Source organism: Stigmatopora argus, chromosome 2 (assembly GCF_051989625.1).
Source record: "Stigmatopora argus isolate UIUO_Sarg chromosome 2, RoL_Sarg_1.0, whole genome shotgun sequence".
Classification (NCBI taxonomy): Eukaryota; Metazoa; Chordata; class Actinopteri; order Syngnathiformes; family Syngnathidae; genus Stigmatopora; species Stigmatopora argus.
The window spans coordinates 12,471,856-12,494,373 of NC_135388.1; the positions used below are offsets into that span (position 1 = coordinate 12,471,856).

At 41.5% G+C, this 22,518-nt stretch overlaps 1 protein-coding gene across 2 annotated transcripts in view; it reads left to right on the forward strand.

Annotated features, from left to right (window-relative positions):
* fbn1 (fibrillin 1) overlaps positions 1–22,518 on the forward strand; it is a 50,751-nt gene that overhangs the window by 22,543 nt on the left and 5,690 nt on the right. For both annotated transcript variants that reach the window (XM_077593681.1, XM_077593690.1), the window contains 47 exons: positions 3–155; positions 242–475; positions 1,090–1,236; positions 1,330–1,449; positions 1,590–1,715; positions 2,516–2,638; positions 3,528–3,650; positions 4,433–4,585; positions 4,894–4,947; positions 5,196–5,321; positions 5,436–5,561; positions 5,651–5,770; positions 6,041–6,178; positions 6,248–6,298; positions 6,380–6,505; positions 6,583–6,810; positions 6,880–7,005; positions 7,793–7,921; positions 8,983–9,108; positions 9,793–9,918; positions 10,008–10,130; positions 10,239–10,364; positions 10,758–10,883; positions 13,009–13,131; positions 13,276–13,398; positions 13,497–13,622; positions 14,139–14,261; positions 14,333–14,455; positions 14,561–14,728; positions 15,296–15,364; positions 15,449–15,574; positions 16,129–16,251; positions 16,492–16,650; positions 16,721–16,792; positions 17,052–17,177; positions 17,258–17,380; positions 17,746–17,871; positions 17,951–18,067; positions 18,147–18,272; positions 18,364–18,483; positions 19,645–19,770; positions 20,820–20,972; positions 21,071–21,133; positions 21,209–21,328; positions 21,408–21,527; positions 21,599–21,721; positions 22,292–22,423. In XM_077593681.1, coding sequence (XP_077449807.1) covers positions 3–155; positions 242–475; positions 1,090–1,236; positions 1,330–1,449; positions 1,590–1,715; positions 2,516–2,638; positions 3,528–3,650; positions 4,433–4,585; positions 4,894–4,947; positions 5,196–5,321; positions 5,436–5,561; positions 5,651–5,770; positions 6,041–6,178; positions 6,248–6,298; positions 6,380–6,505; positions 6,583–6,810; positions 6,880–7,005; positions 7,793–7,921; positions 8,983–9,108; positions 9,793–9,918; positions 10,008–10,130; positions 10,239–10,364; positions 10,758–10,883; positions 13,009–13,131; positions 13,276–13,398; positions 13,497–13,622; positions 14,139–14,261; positions 14,333–14,455; positions 14,561–14,728; positions 15,296–15,364; positions 15,449–15,574; positions 16,129–16,251; positions 16,492–16,650; positions 16,721–16,792; positions 17,052–17,177; positions 17,258–17,380; positions 17,746–17,871; positions 17,951–18,067; positions 18,147–18,272; positions 18,364–18,483; positions 19,645–19,770; positions 20,820–20,972; positions 21,071–21,133; positions 21,209–21,328; positions 21,408–21,527; positions 21,599–21,721; positions 22,292–22,423 — 5,940 coding nt within the window. The remainder of the gene's footprint in view (positions 1–2; positions 156–241; positions 476–1,089; positions 1,237–1,329; positions 1,450–1,589; positions 1,716–2,515; positions 2,639–3,527; positions 3,651–4,432; positions 4,586–4,893; positions 4,948–5,195; positions 5,322–5,435; positions 5,562–5,650; positions 5,771–6,040; positions 6,179–6,247; positions 6,299–6,379; positions 6,506–6,582; positions 6,811–6,879; positions 7,006–7,792; positions 7,922–8,982; positions 9,109–9,792; positions 9,919–10,007; positions 10,131–10,238; positions 10,365–10,757; positions 10,884–13,008; positions 13,132–13,275; positions 13,399–13,496; positions 13,623–14,138; positions 14,262–14,332; positions 14,456–14,560; positions 14,729–15,295; positions 15,365–15,448; positions 15,575–16,128; positions 16,252–16,491; positions 16,651–16,720; positions 16,793–17,051; positions 17,178–17,257; positions 17,381–17,745; positions 17,872–17,950; positions 18,068–18,146; positions 18,273–18,363; positions 18,484–19,644; positions 19,771–20,819; positions 20,973–21,070; positions 21,134–21,208; positions 21,329–21,407; positions 21,528–21,598; positions 21,722–22,291; positions 22,424–22,518) is intronic.

The following is a 22,518-nucleotide window of genomic DNA, read 5'->3' on the forward strand; positions in this document are numbered from 1 at the left end:
AGATGCTCGTAGCGGTTACTGTTTCGCCAGCTTGCTGAACGGTCGCTGTGCCAACCAAAATTCCCAGCTCTTGACCAAAATGCAATGCTGCTGTGATAGCGGGCGGTGCTGGTCCGACGGCTCTGCCCCAGAAATGTGCCCGATTCGCGGAGCAGGTGGGATTGACCACAAAAAGGTCTCTCTGTCACATGCTTTTGGGCTTGGATGTTGAGTTCATCTGTTTATTTTTATCTTACTTTAGAAGAGTACCAGAAACTGTGCATCCAGTTCCCTGATGGCAACATACCTGGGCGTGGACCCGGGAGTCCTGACTTCCCGAACATCTACCCCTATAACCCGAGCCAGCCCGGCCCAGGGGAAGTACCAGGACCGGGTCGTACGCCAGGTCGACACCCAGAATATCCGCCGGGTAGAACCCCTGGTCAATTCCCGGTGCCTGAATTCCCTGGACAGCTACCCTTACAGCCTCCTCCAGGTACACTGTCACAATCGCATTTTCTTTTTTAGATTTTGCATTGAGAAAAGATGTAACTCTAATCATTTGCTCCTGTAATAAGTATTAAAGGCTTTTTGTCTGGCTATGTCTGTGTCAGTGTAAACTCTGATGTGGATGCGGGCATGCTGTGATTTTACTCAATAGCAGCATAATACATTTAGGTATTAGTAAATGGTTTTTGGGGGGTGTTGTGTCAATGATAGTGAACAATGGTATGTAACAGCTTTGTAAGGTATTGCCTGTAATATAACTGTCATGACATCTATGCTACAATATATTGGTTTTAGCATGACAAATTGGATTATACGTGTGCATACACAACGATCCCTGTATGCATATTTCGAATATTTATTCTCAGCGGTGGTTGGATACGTTGACGAATTGGGGACTTTTTGGTGCCTGTCGGTTCCGAGATAGTCACTAGAAGGTGCCGGGCAGGTGTGGTGTATTTTGAATTTGTTTTAAGACAAGTGTCAGGGCTGCACAGTATTATAAATGGACGTTATGAACAGATGAACTCCAGACAACGTGATGTGACATTATGACCAAATAAACTCCTGACAACATGATATGCTTATTTCTGTCATATCCAGTCATCATCCAAACCCAGAATATCACTAACATTTGCCACGCCTATCGCAACCTCTGCCCGAATGGCCGATGTATCCCCCTACCTGGCGTTAATTACCGCTGTGAGTGCAACATGGGCTTCACAGTGGACGGACGAAACGTGTGCGTTGGTAAGTCAGTGTTCAGAAAGGGTCATGCAATGAGGATACCATATGACAGATGAACCGAAAGATGTTATCTGACGTGAATCTTTACACTTGCAGATGAGGATGAATGTGAGAGAAGCCCTTGTGTGCACGGAGAATGTGTAAACACCCCCGGGTCTTACATGTGTCGATGTCCCGTGGGATTCCAGTCCACGGCAACCAAGACCAAGTGCCAAGGTGACTGACACAAATTGCACACACGCATGTTTCCTGGATAACCTCTCTAACAGGCAACTCAAATAATCCGAGACACATTGCTGAAACCCTCATTAAACACTTGAGAGCGGACTGTATGTGGTGACAGCCATGCTTTTCAGATCTGGACGAGTGCGTTGCCAATGGTCGTATTTGCAACAACGGTCGCTGTGTCAACACAGAGGGCAGCTTCCACTGTGTCTGCAATGCTGGCTTTGAGCTCACAAATGATAACAAAAACTGCCAAGGTTAGCAAACACCTCTGCATTTATGAAGAAGAAAATGTCTGGGATAAATATTTTGTGGCCATGTTGGCCTTTTTGTTCATGCTAAAGGAGGCGTTACTTTTGGAGGGTGTCTTTGATGACAACTAGGTGGGGTACTTGGCCGTTTCGTCGAAAGACGTTTGGTCCCCGGACGTTTGGTCGACCGGACGTTTGGTCGACCGGACGTTTGGTCGACCGGACGTTTGGTCGACCGGACGTTTGGTCGACCGGACGTTTGGTAGAACGGACATTTGGTCGCCGGGTTCGCGAGTCCTGAGGTTTGAGTCACAAGACTTTCATTTGTTTAACTCTAACCATATTCACTCAATGTTAAATAATAGTCATTAAATCCCTATTCACCCAATGTTAAAATCTATCATTTGCATGTGAACCCGTTCTACCAAACGTCCGTTCTACCAAATGTCCGTTCTACCAAATGTCCGGTCGACCAAACGTCCGGGGACCAAACGTCTTTCGACGAAACGTCTTTCGACGAAACGTCCGGTCACGCTGGGTGGTGGGGAAGTTTGTTTTGGCTCATTTAACCACTAAAATATTTAATATTACAACTTGAAAAAAAGTTGTCTCTTAAGCAATTTAAACTAATTAAAAGATGGAAAACTTTTTTTCTTGTCTATGATGTTGTTTCATCACAAATGCAAACGACTCAAAGAGACGAATTATTCATAGGCAACACATTTGAAAGGCAATATAGTTTATGTTGGTTATAGAACCTCTATTAGAACAATAGCATTGATGAACTTGTTTTTGCAACTCCTCAGACCAAGACGAATGTCTCATCCGAAACATGTGTTTCAATGGACTGTGCATCAATGAGGATGGCAGCTTCAAATGCATTTGTAAACCTGGCTATCTACTTGATACCACTGGGCGCATGTGTATAGGTGAGTTTGTCACATTTTCTGTGCTTACCAAGACATGCCTTACCATGAGCCAGTGTGTCATTGGAATAGTTGGCAACATTTCAGCCATCTTGGAGGGTGGCCACGTGCTTGGTATGATCGTATTTCTGTTACGGGTATCCTGAGGGCAAAGAAATCCCCTAAAAAGCCTTGCAAAAACCCCTAAGCACCCTGGCAGGATTCCAGCTGGACGTGTGGATCACTAGGGCGTTCCATAGAAGCCAACCCTTTGTGAGCGTGCTTATGTACAGAGAAAGTAACTCCTAAAATGAAGCTTTCCACTCCGACACATCTAGAAAGCCATTCAAAGCTCACTCTTATGGCTCATGATAAATAAATGATGATTCTTTGGAGAAAACAACGATAATTCAGTGCAAACGCCTCACTTCAAATGAATTTGACGTGTATCTCAGTCAACGGCAACAAATGAATGCATATTCTCTACAGTATCTAATCCAAAGTGAAATTGCCGTTTTGTTCCACTTGGCCTTTGCTACGGAGATGCTGACCTAGTTAAGTCATTGGGTGTGTGTGAAGTGTGCTGACGTATACGGTCATTAACGAAACGTGAGTCAGAAGAGTCCCTGGAGCCGCCATCCCCCTCCAAAAACAGAAAACCATCTGCGGAATCGTAACATTATCGTCGATCACCATCATTGATGTGATGGCCTTATGAACATGATGAGACTTTATGGAATTGAACCAGGGACACAGTTATTACTACATTTTCAATCAGTCCATTGCCCCGGGAATCACAATTTGTTCACTTATGAATTCGATTGCACAAGTTGACCAAAAGTAGATTAATGTAATTATCTTTCAAGTGGAAAAAGAAAAGTCCAAAAACTTGTGGCTTCTTTTCTGCTTTCAGACATTGATGAATGTGAGATTCCCGGCATGTGTATGAACGGCCACTGCGTCAACACGGAGGGATCTTTCCGCTGCGAATGCATGTCAGGGATGGCTGTTGGCCTCGACGGACGGGTCTGTGTTGGTAAGGAGCTCAGCTCTTCCGTAATGTGTTCAATCTTATCTTGATGACACCTCACGTAAATGATGTTAGTAATTGAATCGAATTCAGAAAAGCAGGTAATTAACATGTATAATTATCTTCTAAACAAAGAATGAGCGTCATGTTGTGTACATTAGTGGTACTGATGGAAAAAAAACTATTTTATTTCTCAATTTTGTATTTCCCATCAATGTTAATATTAAGTGTGTTTTACTCAGTTTTTTGTTGGAAAAGAAACAAATCTTTCACTAATATAATATTGTATATAATAATAATATTGAAACTTAAAAAAACTAAAATCTATTTTACAAAGCTAATTTTGTATACATTAACCTTGACATTTTGTTATAAAACAGATGTTTAAAAAAAGGATAATAGCATCTTCACTGTTGAAATCATTGATCTTTTCAACAATAGCACAGATGTTGCACGTTGTCATAGTTAATCTTAACCTTAATTTGCTATCTACATGTTCATCATAAAAATGAGTAAAAAAATAATTGTAATATGCAACCCTGTCTTGCGTTGTCTAGGATGTAAATGTGTTGTTGTTTGCTCAGGGCGACTCCTAACCAAGGATGATTTCAGCGCAAGAGTATGCCTCAAACCTCTTGACAGTATAGAGAAAGAACAACTCCATGTTTTCCTGCTATTGTTGTTTACTCCCTTTTTTTTGCCTCCGGGTCGGCTTTGTCACTAACCTCATCCTAAATTCTTCAACCTCATCTCTCGCACTCGCTCTGTTTGTTATGCCCATGACGCAGACACACACATGCGCAGCTCGTGTTATGGCGGTTACAAGCGAGGCCAATGTGTTCGGCCTTTATTTGGAGCTGTGACCAAATCTGAGTGTTGCTGTGCCAGCATCGAGTACGCCTACGGGGAACCCTGCCAACCTTGTCCACCACAAAACTCTGGTAAGAACATTGGCGTCACATGTGGAGTCACCTCCCACGCTCCTAATTCAAAACACACCTATGGCTCAAACACTTGGCCTGCTCTGAAATGACATCTAGTACATGTGCACATACATCTAACCATCTATTCTCAATTCAATTAGTTTCACCAATTCAAACCTCTGCACAGAAGCCAACTTTGCACCACATTAAGGAGACTTCATGGCAACATGACAAGGCATTGAATGGGATAATAACCCGTTCATAAATGTCGTGAATTTAGGAAATTGTTATAGTTTTGCTGATCAAACTGTCTGTGAATGTTGCAGCTGAGTTCCTGGCTTTGTGTCCAAATGGAATCGGCACAACTGGAGATGGAAGAGGTATGTGCAGTGGCATTTTTTTTTTTCATTTTTATTATGACAAGGTTGTATAAATGAGCCATTGTCGTGTTATTTATATTTTAATGCCTTCCGATGGGGGATCGTTTTGGCCAAAGAAATTGTGGAACGCTTTCCCATCTTTTCAGATTTCTTGTACATGATAATGGAAAATATATATAAATGAGCCTTGAATCAATTTTTATTCATTATTCAAATTAATGGTCTATAAAAGCATTTTGTTTTCTCAGATATTAACGAATGCGCCCTTGATCCCGATGTGTGCCAGAATGGCGTGTGTGAGAACACGCTTAGAACATATAAATGCAACTGCAATGTAGGTTTTGAAGTAGACCTGACGGGCAAAAACTGTGTCGGTAGGTGAATTGACTTTTCATTTGGACAACAATAACAAACTATTTTAAAAAATCATTTTAAATGTTTTTTTTTTATTTCATCTGGTAAAAACCCGATTTGTTGGTCTTCCTTAGATATCGATGAATGTCTAATGAACAGTCAGTTGTGCGACAACGGCTTATGCAGAAACACACCGGGAAGTTTCACCTGCCAGTGTCCCAAAGGATTCAATTTCAATCCAGAAAAAGACATCTGTGAAGGTCTGACACGTGTTCATTTTGAATAAGACGATGTTTGCTGCTATTGACAAACACGGGATTGATTGTTCTTGTCATGTTGTTTCCTGCAGATGTGGACGAGTGTTTGTCGAGCCCATGTGTGAACGCAGACTGCGTGAACAGCAAAGGGTCCTTTGTGTGCTTGTGTTCAACGGGGAGTTCGCTAGACAGCACTGGGCTTGAGTGTATTGGTAAGTACCGGTATCTACTTTTCAAAAATGAAAAATTTGGCAAAATACTGCATTTGTTGACGAGACGTTGAATCTTTGAACTGGGCAAAACAGTCAATGGAAATATTTGGCAATTATAAACCCTTCTGAATAGCAACTTTCAGGGTTCATTACAAGAGAAATGGCATTTGAACAGGAATATATCGACTTTTTACATCTACTGTATGCAAGTGTAAATCTACTCAGACAATCATGGATTTGTTTTTTTGTTGTTGTTCTGGGCTGAATTAGAAACAAGCAAAAGCACTTGCTGGCTTAAAATAATAAATGATCGCTGTGAAGTCAACATCAATGGCGCAACGCTCAAGTCTCACTGCTGTGCCACACTGGGAGTGGCTTGGAACAGCCCTTGTGCCAAATGCGAAAAAGGTAAACTGGCAAATAAATGTTTGCCTTAGTCAGTGAATAATCTAAAATTCCTCGGTGTTTCATCCTCAGATCCCATCTGCGGCAAAGGCCTCGCAAGAGTCCGAGGAAATGTCTGCGAAGGTACATTTTGCTTTGACTCCCTGTCTAGTGTTGAACACAATTGGGAAAAACTCCAGCTGACGCCGTAATTCTTTCCCTCAGATGTGGATGAGTGTCAAGTCTTTCCAGGAGTGTGTATTAACGGCAAGTGTGTCAACACGCATGGCTCCTTTTTCTGTCAATGCCCTCACGGGATGACGGTTGATATCAGCGGAAGGACCTGCATTGGTAGGTAACGTGACATCATTCCTGGTGAATTTTCGGCAACACACCCCCTGAGTTGGAACATTTCTGTTTAATCGCAGACTTGCGCACGGAGCATTGCTACCTAACGCATGACGATGAACGCTGTGGAGCCTCTGTTGCGGGAAAGCACCGAGTGGATGCTTGTTGTTGCTCAGTGGGAGTGGCCTGGGGCCCAGAGTGCGATGAATGTCCGGAGAAAGGTACTCCGGAATACACCCAGCTCTGCCCTCGTGGACCTGGCTTCTCCCACCGCGGCGATGTTATCAATGGAAGACCCTTTCTTAAAGGTAATGCTATTTTTGACTTTGGAGAAAGTGAGATAACCTAGCGCTCTTTGTCCGTTTGACCATTCTCAGATATAAACGAATGCAGAATGATAAACACGCTTTGTTCAAACGGGAAGTGCAGGAACACCATCGGAAGCTTCCGTTGCCGGTGTGATAATGGCTACGCGCTGGATTCAGATGAGAGAAACTGCACTGGTGAGTTGCCCTGAACTCCTCATGTCATGGTTCTAGTTACTGGATAGATGACGCACGATGAGCGTGCCCTGGAAGGAAATACAATAATAATGCAACCATTTGGCTCAAACTAACCTGTTCATTAGTTAGCCATACTTTAAGAGTCAGGGGGTCATCGGCTGGGTTACGTCACAATGTCAATCAGTTTCTGTACTCCGAGGTTTGGTAAAGGTGATACTACACAGACACGTGTTAAATTTAGAGTTAGTGTGCCAGCAACAATCAGAGGGAATTTATAGCAAAGCCTGTCCAGCTCCTTGTATTTAAAGGATCTGACGGCGATGGTCTTGCTGTTGGAGCAGTAAAAACATTATTTGAAGTAGGGGTTTCCTCTGTGATGTATTAAAAAGTTATGATAAAAAATCATTTTCAATTAAAATCATAGTGTTGAGAATGTATAATCCCAAAAGTCTCTTTTTTTGTTATTATCCAGAGCCTTATAAACTCACCACAACTCCATTTGATTCATAGAGATCACAAACCACAACTGAAACCAAGTCATTGATAAATCCAACAAAAAAGAAGTTAAAAGTTTCTCAGATAAACAAGACACTAAAAAACTGGTGGTCTCATATTGTGTTGTAGATGTGTTGTCATTTTATGGCACGCTACCATTGGCACGCTACCATTGGCACGCTACCATTGAACTAGATGTATTTTCTAAATGTTACCTACAAGTTGTATGTTTTCAAAGAATGCTGGCAAATAAAACATTTTTTCTTTTGTTTGACGTTGTTCTTCCCTGCAGACATTGACGAGTGCCGCATCTCTCCCGACTTGTGTGGACAGGGGAGCTGTGTCAACACTCCAGGAGACTTTGAATGCGAGTGTTTGGAAGGATACGAGAGCGGCTTCATGATGATGAAAAACTGCATGGGTGAGCGCTAAAATGAATGATTTCTCTTTTTCCTGTCAAATTTTGGGCATGACGGACGAATTTGAGTCGAAGATTAGTGCTTTAAAATCCTTTGACTCGACCGTTCAGGTGTTGAATTCAGTCAGTGTTCACTCAGGGTATATTTAGTCATTTGGAGCCCTCCAAATTTGTGTAATGCAAAGTTTTTTTTTAAAATATTAATGTTGATCATGAAGTAAAGAGCATGGATTTGAGTGCATTATCCAATTACATCAATGGCAACCAAAGAGTTAAAATATGTGAGTTTACAAGATATTTATAAAATAAAATTTCCCGAGCAAGATAAACATGGGCCACACTCATTATAATTTGTCTTTCTTTATCTTTTCCCCCCCAATATATTACAATAATATTTTTTTTTTAATTGAAAATATTATAGATAAAAAAGTAATCATTTTGTATAATTTGATATTATTTTTTTAATGTGTTTTTTAAAAACTTTTTTTGTTTGTGTGTATGGGTATTACACAATTATCTGTGATTGCCAAACAGTAAGTCCACCCCTATCTTCTCCTCATAACTCAGACCTATAATTTGCCATTTACACAACTGATGTAATCTTAATGTAAACTCCCGTGCAGGCCGTCACTCAATAATATTTCACGGCACTATAAAGATAATTACCTTTGATGACATACTTGAACTCAATGCATCATAATGCACCCTGCCATAAAACAAATTTACGAGCAGCTTCCAGTTTTTCCATCTGAGAAAATACTTACTGTTCTATTTCTGTTTTCTGTTCTGAATTACATTTGGCCAACCTGATCAAAATTCTTCAGCATAGCGCTCACAAATTTTTGACCAGCAATGCTTTTGTTGGTTGGGGTGATAACCCACCATTGGCAACACAATAACATAAAAACCTGATTGGGTTAACAAACGAAGAGAGTTCTGCCTTTTTTAATCATTTACATTATTTGAATAAGTGATTCTTAGGTCACATTCAGCCAGACTAGTATTTAAAAAAAAAAAAAAAAAATCTGCACGCATTTCTCTGAGTCTTGTTTTTCCCCCATTAGATATTGACGAATGTGAACGCAATCCCCTGCTGTGCCGGGGAGGCGAATGCGTCAACAACGAAGGCAGCTTCCAGTGCGTGTGCCCCAACGGACACGAGATCGCTCCCGATGGCTCGGCTTGTCTAGGTGAGTGATGTCGTTGTCGGAATGTAGAGTTGGGTGGACTGCTGGAGACCTTTTCATTTGAGCTCGTATTCATTCCTTTGGCTGATGTAATTCCCACTTTGGCTCTCAGGCAGTAAAAAAAAGGTGTGGATAGATGATGAGAGGGGGAAAGTTTGTAAGTAAGTGGACAGCTATACTGACAAGTATTGGCTCCTTGCCGGTCTTCTGCCTCTCTGTTTTGTGAGCTCTCCAGGGATTATAGCGTATAGTTCCAGTGTCTAAGTCAGGTCATTGGATGTTGATGAATGCATGGGAACCATTGATCTGACAAAATAATAAAAATAAACTAGAACAGGGAGTGAAACTCATCTTTTTCACAGGCCATATTGTGGTTATGGTCATTATCTTTGCCATCTAGGGATTCCACAATTAAGCGACTAATCGACAACTTTCATATTAGCAAATATAGCAAATATCAATACTTGATGAAAAGTTAAGAGACAATGTTGACCTGAAAATTGTTCAATGGATTGCAACGTCTCTCGTCAATGTTTTTAACATTCATTCACACATGACTCTCACACTGCATGTCTGTGGAATGTTGACAAAAAAAACGATTTGATGAGTTGTAATCCTCGCAAAAGTTTATCCCTGTCTTCTCCTTGCTGTTTTTTATTGATGAAAATCAACTTTATTCTCCGGCAGACATCAATGAATGCGAGCTGAGCGACAGGTTGTGCAGACATGGACAATGTGTCAACATGATTGGAAGCTACCAGTGTGTCTGTGACACGGGTTACAAATCTACTGAGGACCGGCTGGACTGCGTGGGTGCGTACTCCACGTGTTACATACAGAAACATATATTGACAATAACTGCTAGATGTATACGTCAGGCTCATTTTGTTTGTCCCACTCAGACATTGACGAGTGCACCATCGAAAATGGAGGGTGTGAAACGTTTTGCACTAACTCTGAGGGAAGTTACGAATGTAGCTGCCATAGTGGATATGCCCTGTTGCCTGATCAGAGAAGCTGCACAGGTAATTAGTCAAAGTCATCAATCAGACACCAATCAAAAGCAGGCATTCCGACAGCACGACAAAGTAAACATTTGCTGTACGCACCAATACTGTCATTTTTCTTTTCAGATATTGACGAGTGCGAGGAAAGCCCAGACATTTGTGATGGAGGCCAGTGTACCAACACGCCAGGGACGTATCAGTGTCTCTGCTTCGATGGCTTCATGTCATCAGAGGACATGAAGACCTGCCTGGGTAAGAGATATCATTTAATGCCTCAAACAAAAGAAAGCAGTTTCCATACTTGCTTGTGTCAGGTAGAGATTAAAAGACACCCCAACCCCCCTTCTTTTAATCGCCTTAAAAGTTATCCAAAAGATGTTTCATGGGAAGAGTATTTTATGACTCAATGTCGGTAAGCGATCAGTGAGTAATAGTATTGTAATAGATGGTATTGAAGTGATCATTGTGGTAGAGAGGAATGTGTGACATTTCGATGGCTGGTTGCACGGAGAAAGAAAATAAAAAGTCCAAAACAATGATTGGAGTGTTCATGAATAGGTCGGCTTGAATGCCCATTGTGCTGCTTATTAAAATAAAACACATTGTCTTTCCTCATTTTACTATTTGTCTTTGTTTCCTCTTAAGATGTGGATGAGTGTGAGCTCAACCCCAACATCTGTCTCAGTGGGAACTGTGAGAACACGAGGGGATCATTCATCTGTCACTGTGAGCTGGGCTACTCTGTACGTAAAGGAAGCACAGGATGCACAGGTGAGCAACTCCAACATACCCGGCCCGGGACAAGGTTTCCTGTCCTGATCAGTCAATCTGCCCCAAATTTTAATTTCAACATTAGCAATGGCAAATGCTCACCAAAATGATTTGCCCAACTCCGTGCACAACATGACAGCTTTTGTGGTTTCAGCTGTATTGCTCAGTGTGTGGCGCGCCCAAAATAATAGTTTGATGTCGGCATAGTGCCGAGGACAAATTGTTTCATTTTGGTCCAGCCAACTCTAGGCAGTTTGTGGTTTAAAAAGAAATCAACAAAATGTGACATCCTGTGACTTTCCCCCCCCTTCTCGATAAGAGCACTGTATACATTTTTATTGCGCTCAGTTCTCAAAGCAGCCATGGCACATAATTGTCCATTTAGAATGTAACAAATATTTAATTTTTTTACTGACTTAGGTCTGTATTCTTTTACCTTCATAGTTGCTACCTTTATAAATCCTTTTAAGTGCAGTGTGAGTAATTTCTCTGCCTATGCATGTCCGTGTAAGACAGTGAAAGTGAGGAAGTGAGAACAGAACTCTATCATTCCTCATCGTCAACATCATCTGAGAGCACACAGGAGCCGCGAATCTTTTTTTTTTTAAATGTCACATTACACCGTTGTTTATACCTTTGCCACTCTTTCATTAAGGTGAGTTAAACATTACGTGATAGTTGGAAGAGCCGCGCAGCGTGTAATCAGCCGAAATGGCTCCAGAACACATAAGTACAAAGCCCATCCGGCTCGATGGAGTTTGAACTCCCCGCATCGACTGAGTCAAGTCTGATTTGCAGTGGCTCTTAAAAGACTGCTGAAAAGGACTAGCTTGGATCTGGATCGGAACTGCCTCGTATCGCTAAAATAAGTCTGACGCACACTCAGCAGCAGCACGTCTACCTTCAGACACAAATAAACAGACTGTCTGATGTGTGATTAAAAGGCGCGACACGCAGACTTTCGAGAATCCCTTTGAAAATAACCAATACAGCCACTTCTGAAATCACAGTTTATGTAGGAATTTGGGCTCAACAACCCAGACGAGACAGGACACTAGTTTCTCTCAAACGGGGTCTTCGGAAACTAAACATGAAAAACCGAAGAGCATTACATTTTTTTTTAATGAATTTATGATGGGCGGAACGCTGTTACGCTTGCATCTATCAATTGAGAGTAATCACAATAAAGAAATCTGGTCCTGGCATTGCTGTTTTTCCTTTTTTAAATTGTGGGTCTCGAAGTGTCGTCCAATGTATTCTCTTGCACGCATGAGGATTATATAATGACATCTGGTCAATCTGTTGATGACGCTCGTTTCCGAATAATCTGTCAATTGCATCCCACAACAGTGGAAAACAAAGGGCAGGGTTTATGACTTTGTTCGTTTGTTGTATTTATGTGTGTTTAGAAACTGATCGGAAAGTTTAGATGGGTGGAAATGTCTCAGTGTAGTTTACGACGCGGTTGGTTGAGAATATCAACATCGTCTTTTTAGCTAGCTAACTTTTCTACCGCAGGTGTGGCTGCATTGACATAATAACAAGCAGTTTTGTTGCTTTTAGGCGGGGTGTGAAACTGGCACAAGACAGTTTGTTTCCTCTTTTGTTGCCCATCATCTGTCAAACATTTGCCCGTTAAAAAGAACCTCATCCGCGACACCAGCTGTGACTGCGCTCACACTTATGGCCTTGTGTTTTGAAATTCCACATGAAAATGAGTGCCTTTCTAATGGAATGTCTGACATTAAACGATGGAGGAAATTATATTTAATTTTCTCCGTGATTCAGGGGAGATGAATTTGCTCACAGCCCTCATATTAACCCCATCATCAAATGCAGTTTAAATAAATTAGACTGTGATAGCACTGAACTGTTCTCTAATTGACAGTGTTTTGAATGACTATGCTCTAAAAAAGTTTCTTACATGATTACCAACAACTTTGAGTGAGTGCAAAATATAGATACGTAACCTTCAATGCACACTCCAGTCAAAGAAGGAGCCACGCAATGTCAGGACAAATTATCCCTTACCAACGGAAGATGACTGAATGGATTTCTACCTGCTTGTCAAATCCTCTAACTGTGACGTTCATGTCAAAGTACTGTTTTTCTCCTCTTTTCACAGATGTTAATGAGTGTGAAATTGGCGCGCACAACTGTGACAGACATGCGACGTGTACCAATACAGCAGGTAGCTTCAAATGCAACTGCGCTCCTGGGTGGATTGGTGACGGCATCAAATGCACAGGTAATCCAGACAGGACACTTGTGGTCATTTCTCCAAATGTAGACATTCACCGAGTGGTATATTCCATTATAAAACTACCATCCATTAATGTTTTTCTCTCTCTGTCTGTCCTATTACCGTATTTTTTAACGTTTTCCCGTGAAGACCTGAATGAGTGCGCCAACGGGACACACCAGTGCAGCAACAACGCCGAATGCCTCAACACCATGGGCTCGTACCGTTGCGCTTGCAAGGATGGATTTTCTGGGGACGGCTTTTATTGCACAGGTATAAGCATAAGCAACTCAGAAGCCTGACTCACAGCTTTACATCACAAATGAATACGTTTTCTCAGATTGTGCGTTTTGTCCGAACTCTAAATACAGACAGCGATGAGTGTGCAGAGAATGGAAATCTATGTGAGAGTGGCCACTGCTTGAACATGCCCGGTGGCTACCGGTGTGAATGCGACATGGGCTTCATCCCCACCGCTGATGGCAAAGCTTGTGAGGGTAAGACGAATGCTCCCAGCCAGACTATTGAATCATCTTCCTCGATTTAAATGTGCTTCCGTCATGAATCGCTCGCTTGTTTTCCTCCTTGCAAACCAAATCCAAACAGCGGATGTATTCAAAAGGGACTCATGAGGTATTGGAATGCGGCATGATGTGTCATGCACAAATGAATACATTTGTTTTGGACCAACTAACCCGTTCACATAAAAATGAAAAGTAGCGAAAGGTCAGTTTGCAATTCGATCACAAATCTGACCATCGATGATCGTCTAACTACATGGCAATTTTGTTTGTCTGTCTTAAACAAATCCAAAAGAAATAACCGATCTTAGTTCAAGCCCGTGAAAAAAAGGATTGAAGGTCCCCAAAAGAAATCTCAATCTTCTCAAGTGTAGTATTAACAATTTCCACCCATGATCCCATCAAATTTCCCTCAGCCCTGCATTTTTCATCTACCTTTCTTTTGTACACCTCTTTATCATGTCATCCCTCTTCACCTTGTTTATTTGACAGACATAGATGAGTGTACCTTTGCTGGCATCTGCGTCAATGGACGCTGCAAGAACATTCCAGGTCTTTTCAGATGCGAATGTCAAATTGGGTATGAACTGGACAGGAGTGGAGGCAACTGCACAGGTATCTTGACCACTGGCAAGTTTTATTTTGAGCACATCATATGGAAATAAATTTTATACTGTCTTCTCCAGACATTAATGAATGTGCAGACCCAACCATCTGCATTAACGGGGTTTGTGTTAACATACCCGGAAGCTATCATTGTAATTGCCCCACCGACTTTGAACTTAACCCAACCCGAGTGGGATGTGTAGGTGAGATGGAAAAGCTCTTCAACTATTCCAAGATATTATGAAGTGAATGTCAAATATTGAAATCTATATTTTTGAAATTGACACCTCTCACTCCATTTTGCGCAGACACTCGTTCAGGAAGCTGCTTCCGGGATGTGCACCACCGAGGGGATTCTTCGGAGAGCTTGGACTGCTCCAATGAGGTTGGAGTTGGGGTTTCCAGGGCCTCTTGTTGCTGTTCTCTGGGCCACGCCTGGGGAAATCCGTGTGAATTGTGCCCGCCTCTAAACTCAAGTGGGTCAATGAGTCCTTTCTTTGACATGTCATGGGTTATTAATATGTCTCCTTATTTTTCCAATTTTAATAATTTGCTGCCATTTGAGGTTTACCATAGTGAGCATCTCAAACCCCGAAAAACAAGAATAACTGTGCGCATGAGCCAGCACACTATGATAAGTGACAGTTAGCCGTTTTGCATTTTTAGTCTCAGGAAGTGAGCCAATTTTCTTATTCAAACCCTTGACTCACTCAAAGTCATTTCCTGTTCTTATTGGTGTCAGCTTCGGATAAGTGTTGTCATTCAGTATTTTGCCAACATTCAGGCTTTAAACCGACTCCTGAATTTGTGTGTGTGTGTGTTTCCCAAAAGTGATGTGACGGATAAAAATGAGAAAGCTTTTTGCAATGTGCCTAAAATTGTCAGCAGATTGTCTGAAACCTCATAATGAATGTTTTAGACAGGAAAAAAAATATCTATCTTTAGTATTTGTTCATCTGCGTTTCACAATAGCAGCGTTCCCTTAAATGACTTTTATGTACTCTAACTGATGTCTTTTCATCGATTGTCTTTGATATGCGCAGCCGGGTATAAGACCCTATGTCCAGGTGGCGAAGGCTTCAGACCGAATCCCATCACTGTCATCTTAGAAGGTCAGTTAATTAAAAAAAAAAAAAAAACAGGTCAAATGACTTCTGCACAGAAATCACCGCCTCGTTTTGTCCCTTCTCTAACAGACATCAATGAGTGCCAGGAACTTCCAGGTTTGTGTCAGGGAGGCGAATGCATCAACACCTTTGGTAGCTTCCAGTGTGAATGTCCCAGAGGATTTGCTCTGAACCAGGAGACAAGAGTCTGTGAAGGTAAGACATTCTCAGATGGTTTTCAACACTTTTGTTGGTTATTGTACTTTTTAGTTCGCTCATGTGGATTTCTTTTAAAAGATCAAGGGTCTTGTTATTGCTCAATGTACATAACATTCTAAAGTTTGGATGAGTGGTCGATAGAGGTGTGGCAATTATCTTTTAATCTTGGTGCTCCTGCCCTTGCTGACTTGCGAATGATCAAATTTCACTCAGATCTCCCTGGAACCACAAATAATTTTTTGCAAAAGCAAAATCTTTCTCTGAACTTTTATCCCCTGAAATACTGCCTCCACAGACACTCTGTCTTTTTGCTAAGCCAGGCTCGGTGTCATAAAAATGGAAGACAGATGTGACATAGTTTTGAAACAAACTTTATCTTATACCAGAAAATTTGTTAAGAATAAAGAAAATAAATGTTCAAATTATTCATTTCAATTGGACTTGACTTGAAGTGTAGCATTACATGTACCACCATAACTCAAAATGGTTAGTGTGTACAAATAGTAGGTTCCTGTAAGTAATAAGCAAAAAATGTGTCTCTTTTGTGGCAGATATCAACGAATGTGAGAATCCAGGAATATGCGGGCCCGGCCAGTGCTACAACACCATTGGAAACTATACCTGCATCTGCCCCGTGGACTACATGCAGGTCAATGGAGGCAACAATTGCATGGGTGCGTGTGCACGCAAAACTACACAAGTCAACTGAATGACAACTCATAGTATATCAAAAGAAGTTTCATTTGGAACTCGAGACGCCAGTGTGTCTGTCAATTATCCTTTTGGAATTATTATGCTCTAGTAGCATCATCTTCCATTTACCTTTTAATTATATTGTAACCATTCATGCAGTAATGACATAGCTGCTACAAGCTACAGTAAAACAAAGAAATTTGTCATTCCTACCCTAACAGATATGAGAAAAAGCTACTGCTACAGGAACTTTTACTCCGACAACAGAACATGTGATGGAGAGCTCACCTTCAACATGACCAAAAAGAAGTGCTGCTGTGCCTACAACATTGGCCGTGCATGGAATAAACCTTGTGAGCAGTGTCCTGTGCCCAGCAGCGGTGAGGTGCCATTTTTTTAAACAATCATCAAAAGAAGAGTTGAGACTGACGTGAACTTTTCTCTACTCAGACGAATTTGGGATCCTATGTGGCAGCGAGAGGCCAGGATTCTATATTGACATCACCACTGGACGAGTAATTGGTAACAATATTAGTAAATTCATTAAAATAACATTAATGCTGTCAAATAAGTACTTGCATTGTTTCCTGAGTTTCAGAGTTGTAAATGGGAATTTGCTAACGTTAAATGTGGTCAATGTAAAAACAGTTCATTTTTAGAGCAACTCTAACTTGTCTATCATCCCAACCCAGCCGTTTAATGATAAAAATACACTGGGTTTTCATGTATCTTTTTGTGTACTGCATTAAGCATTGTATGTTTATCTTGCTTCCTCCACTAGATATTGATGAATGCAGGGAAATCCCAGGTGTATGTGAAAATGGTGTATGCATCAACATGATTGGTAGCTTCAGATGCGAGTGCCCCACAGGCTTCATATACAATGATAAGCTACTGATTTGTGAAGGTACAACAAACGATTAACATTCAGATTAATGATGTGCATAAAGACTAGATTCACAAGAAATCCTATTCTCCTGTTTTCAGACATTGATGAGTGTCAGAATGGGCCTGTATGCACACAAAATGCAGCCTGCTTAAACATGCCCGGAAGCTATCGCTGCGAGTGCAAATCTGGATATCGCCTCACTTCGACAGGACAATGCCTAGGTACAGTACACTTTAAAAAAATAGATTTTTTTGGGGCAAAAAATTCAATTTTAACTTTACGGTAAAATACTGACTTATGTGGTTGCCAGAATTGTACTGTTAAGAAACCCGTACACGATTGAAGGTCAAATTAATGATTTGTTTTAACAGCATTTGCTGATGCCGATCCAACACCTATATTTTTAGACCAGTTAAAAATAATGCTAAAAATAATGTAACTAGTAAATTACGAATCATATTTTGGGATCTGAACCGAGCTCTGCGGGTTCAGCCTCAACAAATAATTTATTAGACGTGCTCTATTACTATCATTACTTTTTAAAGAGCAATAGTGCCACTGTATGTATGTAATATATATGTCGTAGATCGTAACGAATGTTCGGAGAACGTTGGTGTTTGCAATCCCGGTCAGTGCATCGACATTGTGGGAAGCTACCGCTGTATCTGCCCCAATGGATATACAACCACCCGGGACCAGTCTATGTGTGTTGGTAAGACATTTTATAATCAGTCACTGTTGCTCTTAAAAGCAAGTGCTATGCTGATTGACCTTAAAAATCACATTTTTAGACATGGACGAGTGCGCGCTACAACCCTGCGGCAACGGAACCTGTAAGAACACTGTGGGCTCGTACAATTGCCTGTGCTATCCCGGATTCCAGAATTCACACAACGGTGATTGTATAGGTATGTGCATACGCATAGAAAAACGTAGCCAAAGCGTTTATTTTAAGGGAAGATATAACTGTATTTGTGTTATGTTCAGACATTGATGAGTGTTCAAGCCAGAGGGGTCTCTGTCGTAATGGCCAGTGTGTAAATACGGTGGGTGACTTCCTCTGCGTGTGCAGGGATGGCTATGAAATTTCACCAGATGGAAGACTGTGTGTAGGTAGGAAACTTTAGATACTGTAGCTTCATCTCTACTGTCAATCTTGAAAAGTTACACTATGCACTTCATACCTCCCTCTATTTATTCTCAGATATAAACGAATGTGTGATTAACCCTGGCACATGCGGAGTTGGGACTTGTCTGAATCTGGATGGCTCATACAGATGCATTTGCCCACCTGGGTATTATCTCCACGAGGAAACCTGTGAAGGTAAGCACAACATCAATCCATAAACGGTCACTAACGAAGCATCCAATTATCACTGATGCTCACATACAGAATCGTCACTCTTTTCCAACACGCGAGCGACCAAAGAAATGATCAAATGAAAAATATCTACCCATTTATTCTTACAACTGTTGATGTATATATGCAGCATAAAAATGTAAAATTCAACTTTATTTGTATAGCATTTACATATGCTTGCATACACAATAGACAGTGTGCTGCTGCTCTTCAAATACTCAAATTAGCTTGGCACAGAGTTGGTGGGATGAGGGGGCGCTCAGCACTGAGTTGGGACGGGGGCAGCCGTCCTATCACCACCAAAGGGCGCCGGATTGGAGCATATATTTGTGGCACGCGTTTGAAGTCTCCAAGATCAATGAGTCACTTAGCGACCAGCTTCCACATCTCCCTTATTTTAGGCGAGGCTATCATCTCCATACATAAAAGTTTGGGTGTTATGCATGTTCAAAAAAACACAAAAAACAAATGGACAAATAAATAAAACTGAAGTATTGCTCGTCCTGCGATGTGAGCACATTGTGGCGTTGTGGTACAAATGAAACATTGTTCAGGTCTTTATTAGAGTCAACTTTCAACTTTGTGATTTTCTGATGCATTCTCCTTAATTCCTGTTTCCAACTTTGAAAATTGTCTAAATTCTGCAACACTGTTATGTTTTGCCTACTGCCCTGCTTTACCGTCTTGGAATGAGCAGTTTTTTTAATCGATTAATTAGTGCCTCTGCTGCTCCTTATCTTTGTCTCATTTCTCTCTTCCTTTTCACATGTGGGAGTGAGTACATACTAAAATTCTTGGATTGTTTATGTAGTGGTGGCGATGGAGAGATATTCAGCAGACTTCAACACATTCTTGTTGAGGGCTCTGTTCTTGGAAGCAGGGAGGAACAGCTCAAATTTTTTAACATCAGAAAGCGCAGCAGCTGGTCATGTGTGATGGTCTGAATGCATGACAGCGAGGTTATTCCCCTGTGATGTTCTACTCACATATAATATATTTGAATAAAATCTGACTCACTGACTTTAATGATTTGACCCCACCCCCATTAACCCTGACGCACATGTAGGAAAAGGCCCAGTTTGAACTCCTGTACCGATTCTCATGTGATTTTTCTTTCCCCGCCAGACATTGACGAGTGTTCGCAGTCACCAGAGATCTGTCTGTTCGGGACCTGCTCCAACACAGAGGGAAGTTTCACCTGCTTGTGCCCTGAGGGATTCCAACTGTCTGCCTCTGGACGCAGATGTTTAGGTAAGTGCGTGAGAGAAACAAGACTATACTCAAACCATGTTACAGATGAGCTGCAAGCTCTATCTGTGTAGTTTTATGCTCCCATGCCAAAAAAGCACTCAATGTCCCTGCTTCCAAGGTGATTCGGGACCAAGAACCTTCTCATCTCCTCACTAGTGTATATACGTATGTGTGTTTATGTTCCACGTGTGCGTGTTTAAGGCTTGGGTGGGGGGAGTCCGCTGTTAGGGAGTTCCTTCGAAACACCCAAGCCATGACATCACCGGTTCTGAAGAGGTGGATTAAAGTTTGGATTTCGCCCCTCTCCCTAGCGTCAGTACTGCTTGACCGAAGGGTGGGGGATGAATTAGAGCAGCTGGGCAGAGGGTGAGAAATACGGTCAATAAAGGAGGTCAAGGACAAATCCTGTCATACTTGTTTTGGCATTGTTTTTCCAGAAAAGATGACTGACATGTAATGAATGGAGAAAATTATAGTCTCGCATGAGTCACTTTCTATTCTATCATTTGATAGAGTTGAAATCAGAGCTCAATTTTGCAGGAAATGTATCAGTTTTACTTACTCATGACCTGCAATTGACCACCTGCCCTCCTCTCCATTTGAAATACCTCCCCATTTGAAATAGATTTGCCGTCAGTTCCCTAGAAAAAGTTAACATCTGAATGTCTCTTTGTAGCTGCACATAGGGCATCATGTTTTGTGCATTGTTTTTTTGTGAAACAAAGTTATTTGACCCAGAAAAATGAAGTGTACACAGCACCAGGTGTTCATGTCCTTGCCAGTTTCATGCGATCTGTGGCAGTCAAGGTGCTTATTTGTGCAGTGTTGCGTCAAAAACTAGGAGGGAAGTTTGACCATGTGTTCCTCATTACAAGCGCCAGCAAGTCTTTACAAACCTCTCGCTTTGCCAACCTCCCCAAGTCGCGTTAAACATTTTACCTTTAAGCAACAAAAAGCTCTGTTTTGTGCTCCGATGAAGCTTAAAACGAACCTCAAATTTATAATGTTAATGTCTCAAATCAAGTTGTCTCAATTTTCCCTCTATTTAGATGTACGCGTCAACTACTGCTATACAAAGTTTGAAAATGGGCACTGCCAGGTTCCGAAACCTCAGAATACTACCAAAGAAGAATGCTGCTGTACAGGAATGCCAGGTCAAGGCTGGGGAGATCCTTGTGAAATCTGCCCTGGCACAACAGAGGGTAGGTTGCCATCACACAGGGAGATCAAGTCACAAAGCATGTGGATTCACACAAGGTTTTTATTTTGGATTAATGACTTTCTCAATTTCATTTTCCAGAGGGGTATGGGGATCTCTGTAAAAATAAGGGATATCGAAGTGGACTGGATGATGTGCCAAAAGGTGAAATTATCATTTGGGATGAGTATATCATCAACTTTCCCTAGCGGTTTCAAATTAATATTGTTTCTCTCATAGATATTGACGAATGCCTTAATAACCCCTGTCAAAACGGAGAGTGCATCAACACAGACGGTTCTTTCCGCTGCGAATGTCCAATGGGCTACCGCCTTGACATCAGTGGAGTTACTTGTGTAGGCAAGTGCCTCTCATCCGCCGATGGCGCTCTCTTCTTTTTTGCATGTCTTTCTTTTTACATACTCGATATCCATTCCAGACACTGATGAATGTAATATTGGCAACCCCTGTGGAAACGGCACATGCACAAATGTGATTGGAGGTTTTGAGTGCGCATGTGAGGATGGCTTTGAGCCTGGTCCTATGATGACCTGTGAAGGTGAGTTTTTCAAATTGATTTTCTTGTTATCATGAGCCAAATGTAACTGCCTGGGTACTACCCTCCTTTAGACATCAACGAATGTGCCCAGAATCCTCTGCTGTGCGCATTCCGCTGCGTTAACGTCGTGGGCTCCTACGAGTGTAAATGTCCCTCCGGATATGTGCTGCGTGAAGATAAGAGGATGTGTAAAGGTACTACTCAATGTCTGACCAGTCCTAAACACAGCTCTCTTATTCACAGTTCATTTAATAATAACCACTGTTTACTATTCAATAGTGGTAACATAAGCACTTTGTGAAGTTACATAACATACCATCTCTCAAACACTCTTAAAACCTGAGAAAATGTAACCAGAGGGTTTATGTATACACCTCCACTGTCTAAGACAGCGTAGGAAGCTTAGCAACGGTTGTATTTGGAGGGTCGCGCCGAAACAGAAGGAACATCTCATTGTGTGTAGCGTCATTGTTTATACTTGAGTTCCAGACAATCCGCCTACTCTCTTACTACTTGTCTTAGTATCATTCCTGTTTCTATGCCTGTGTCCTAGTGAGCATATTAAACGTTGCTCTCCCCCAAATGTGAAAATGTGTGACTCTAAATTTGTTATACTAGCCTGTCGTGCACGAATAATGATTTTTGTTTTGTGAAGGGTTGAAGGTGTTAAGAGTCAAATTATTTTAATAGCATTCCACTGTAATGACGACTGTCCCTGAAAAGTTGAATATTATATATGAATTATTTGTATGTTTGTCTTACAGATCAGAATGAATGTGAGGATGGTCTAGATGACTGCGCCAGCAGAGGAATGACTTGCAAGAACCTGATTGGTACATTTATGTGCATCTGCTCACCTGGATACACACGCCATCCGGGTGGAGATGGTTGCATCGGTAAGGCTCTAACCCACAGTACTGTATTACACATAATGTTGAAAACTATATGTTTATTTGAGAGTCATTTGGACTTTGAGAAAATAAGGAACAAA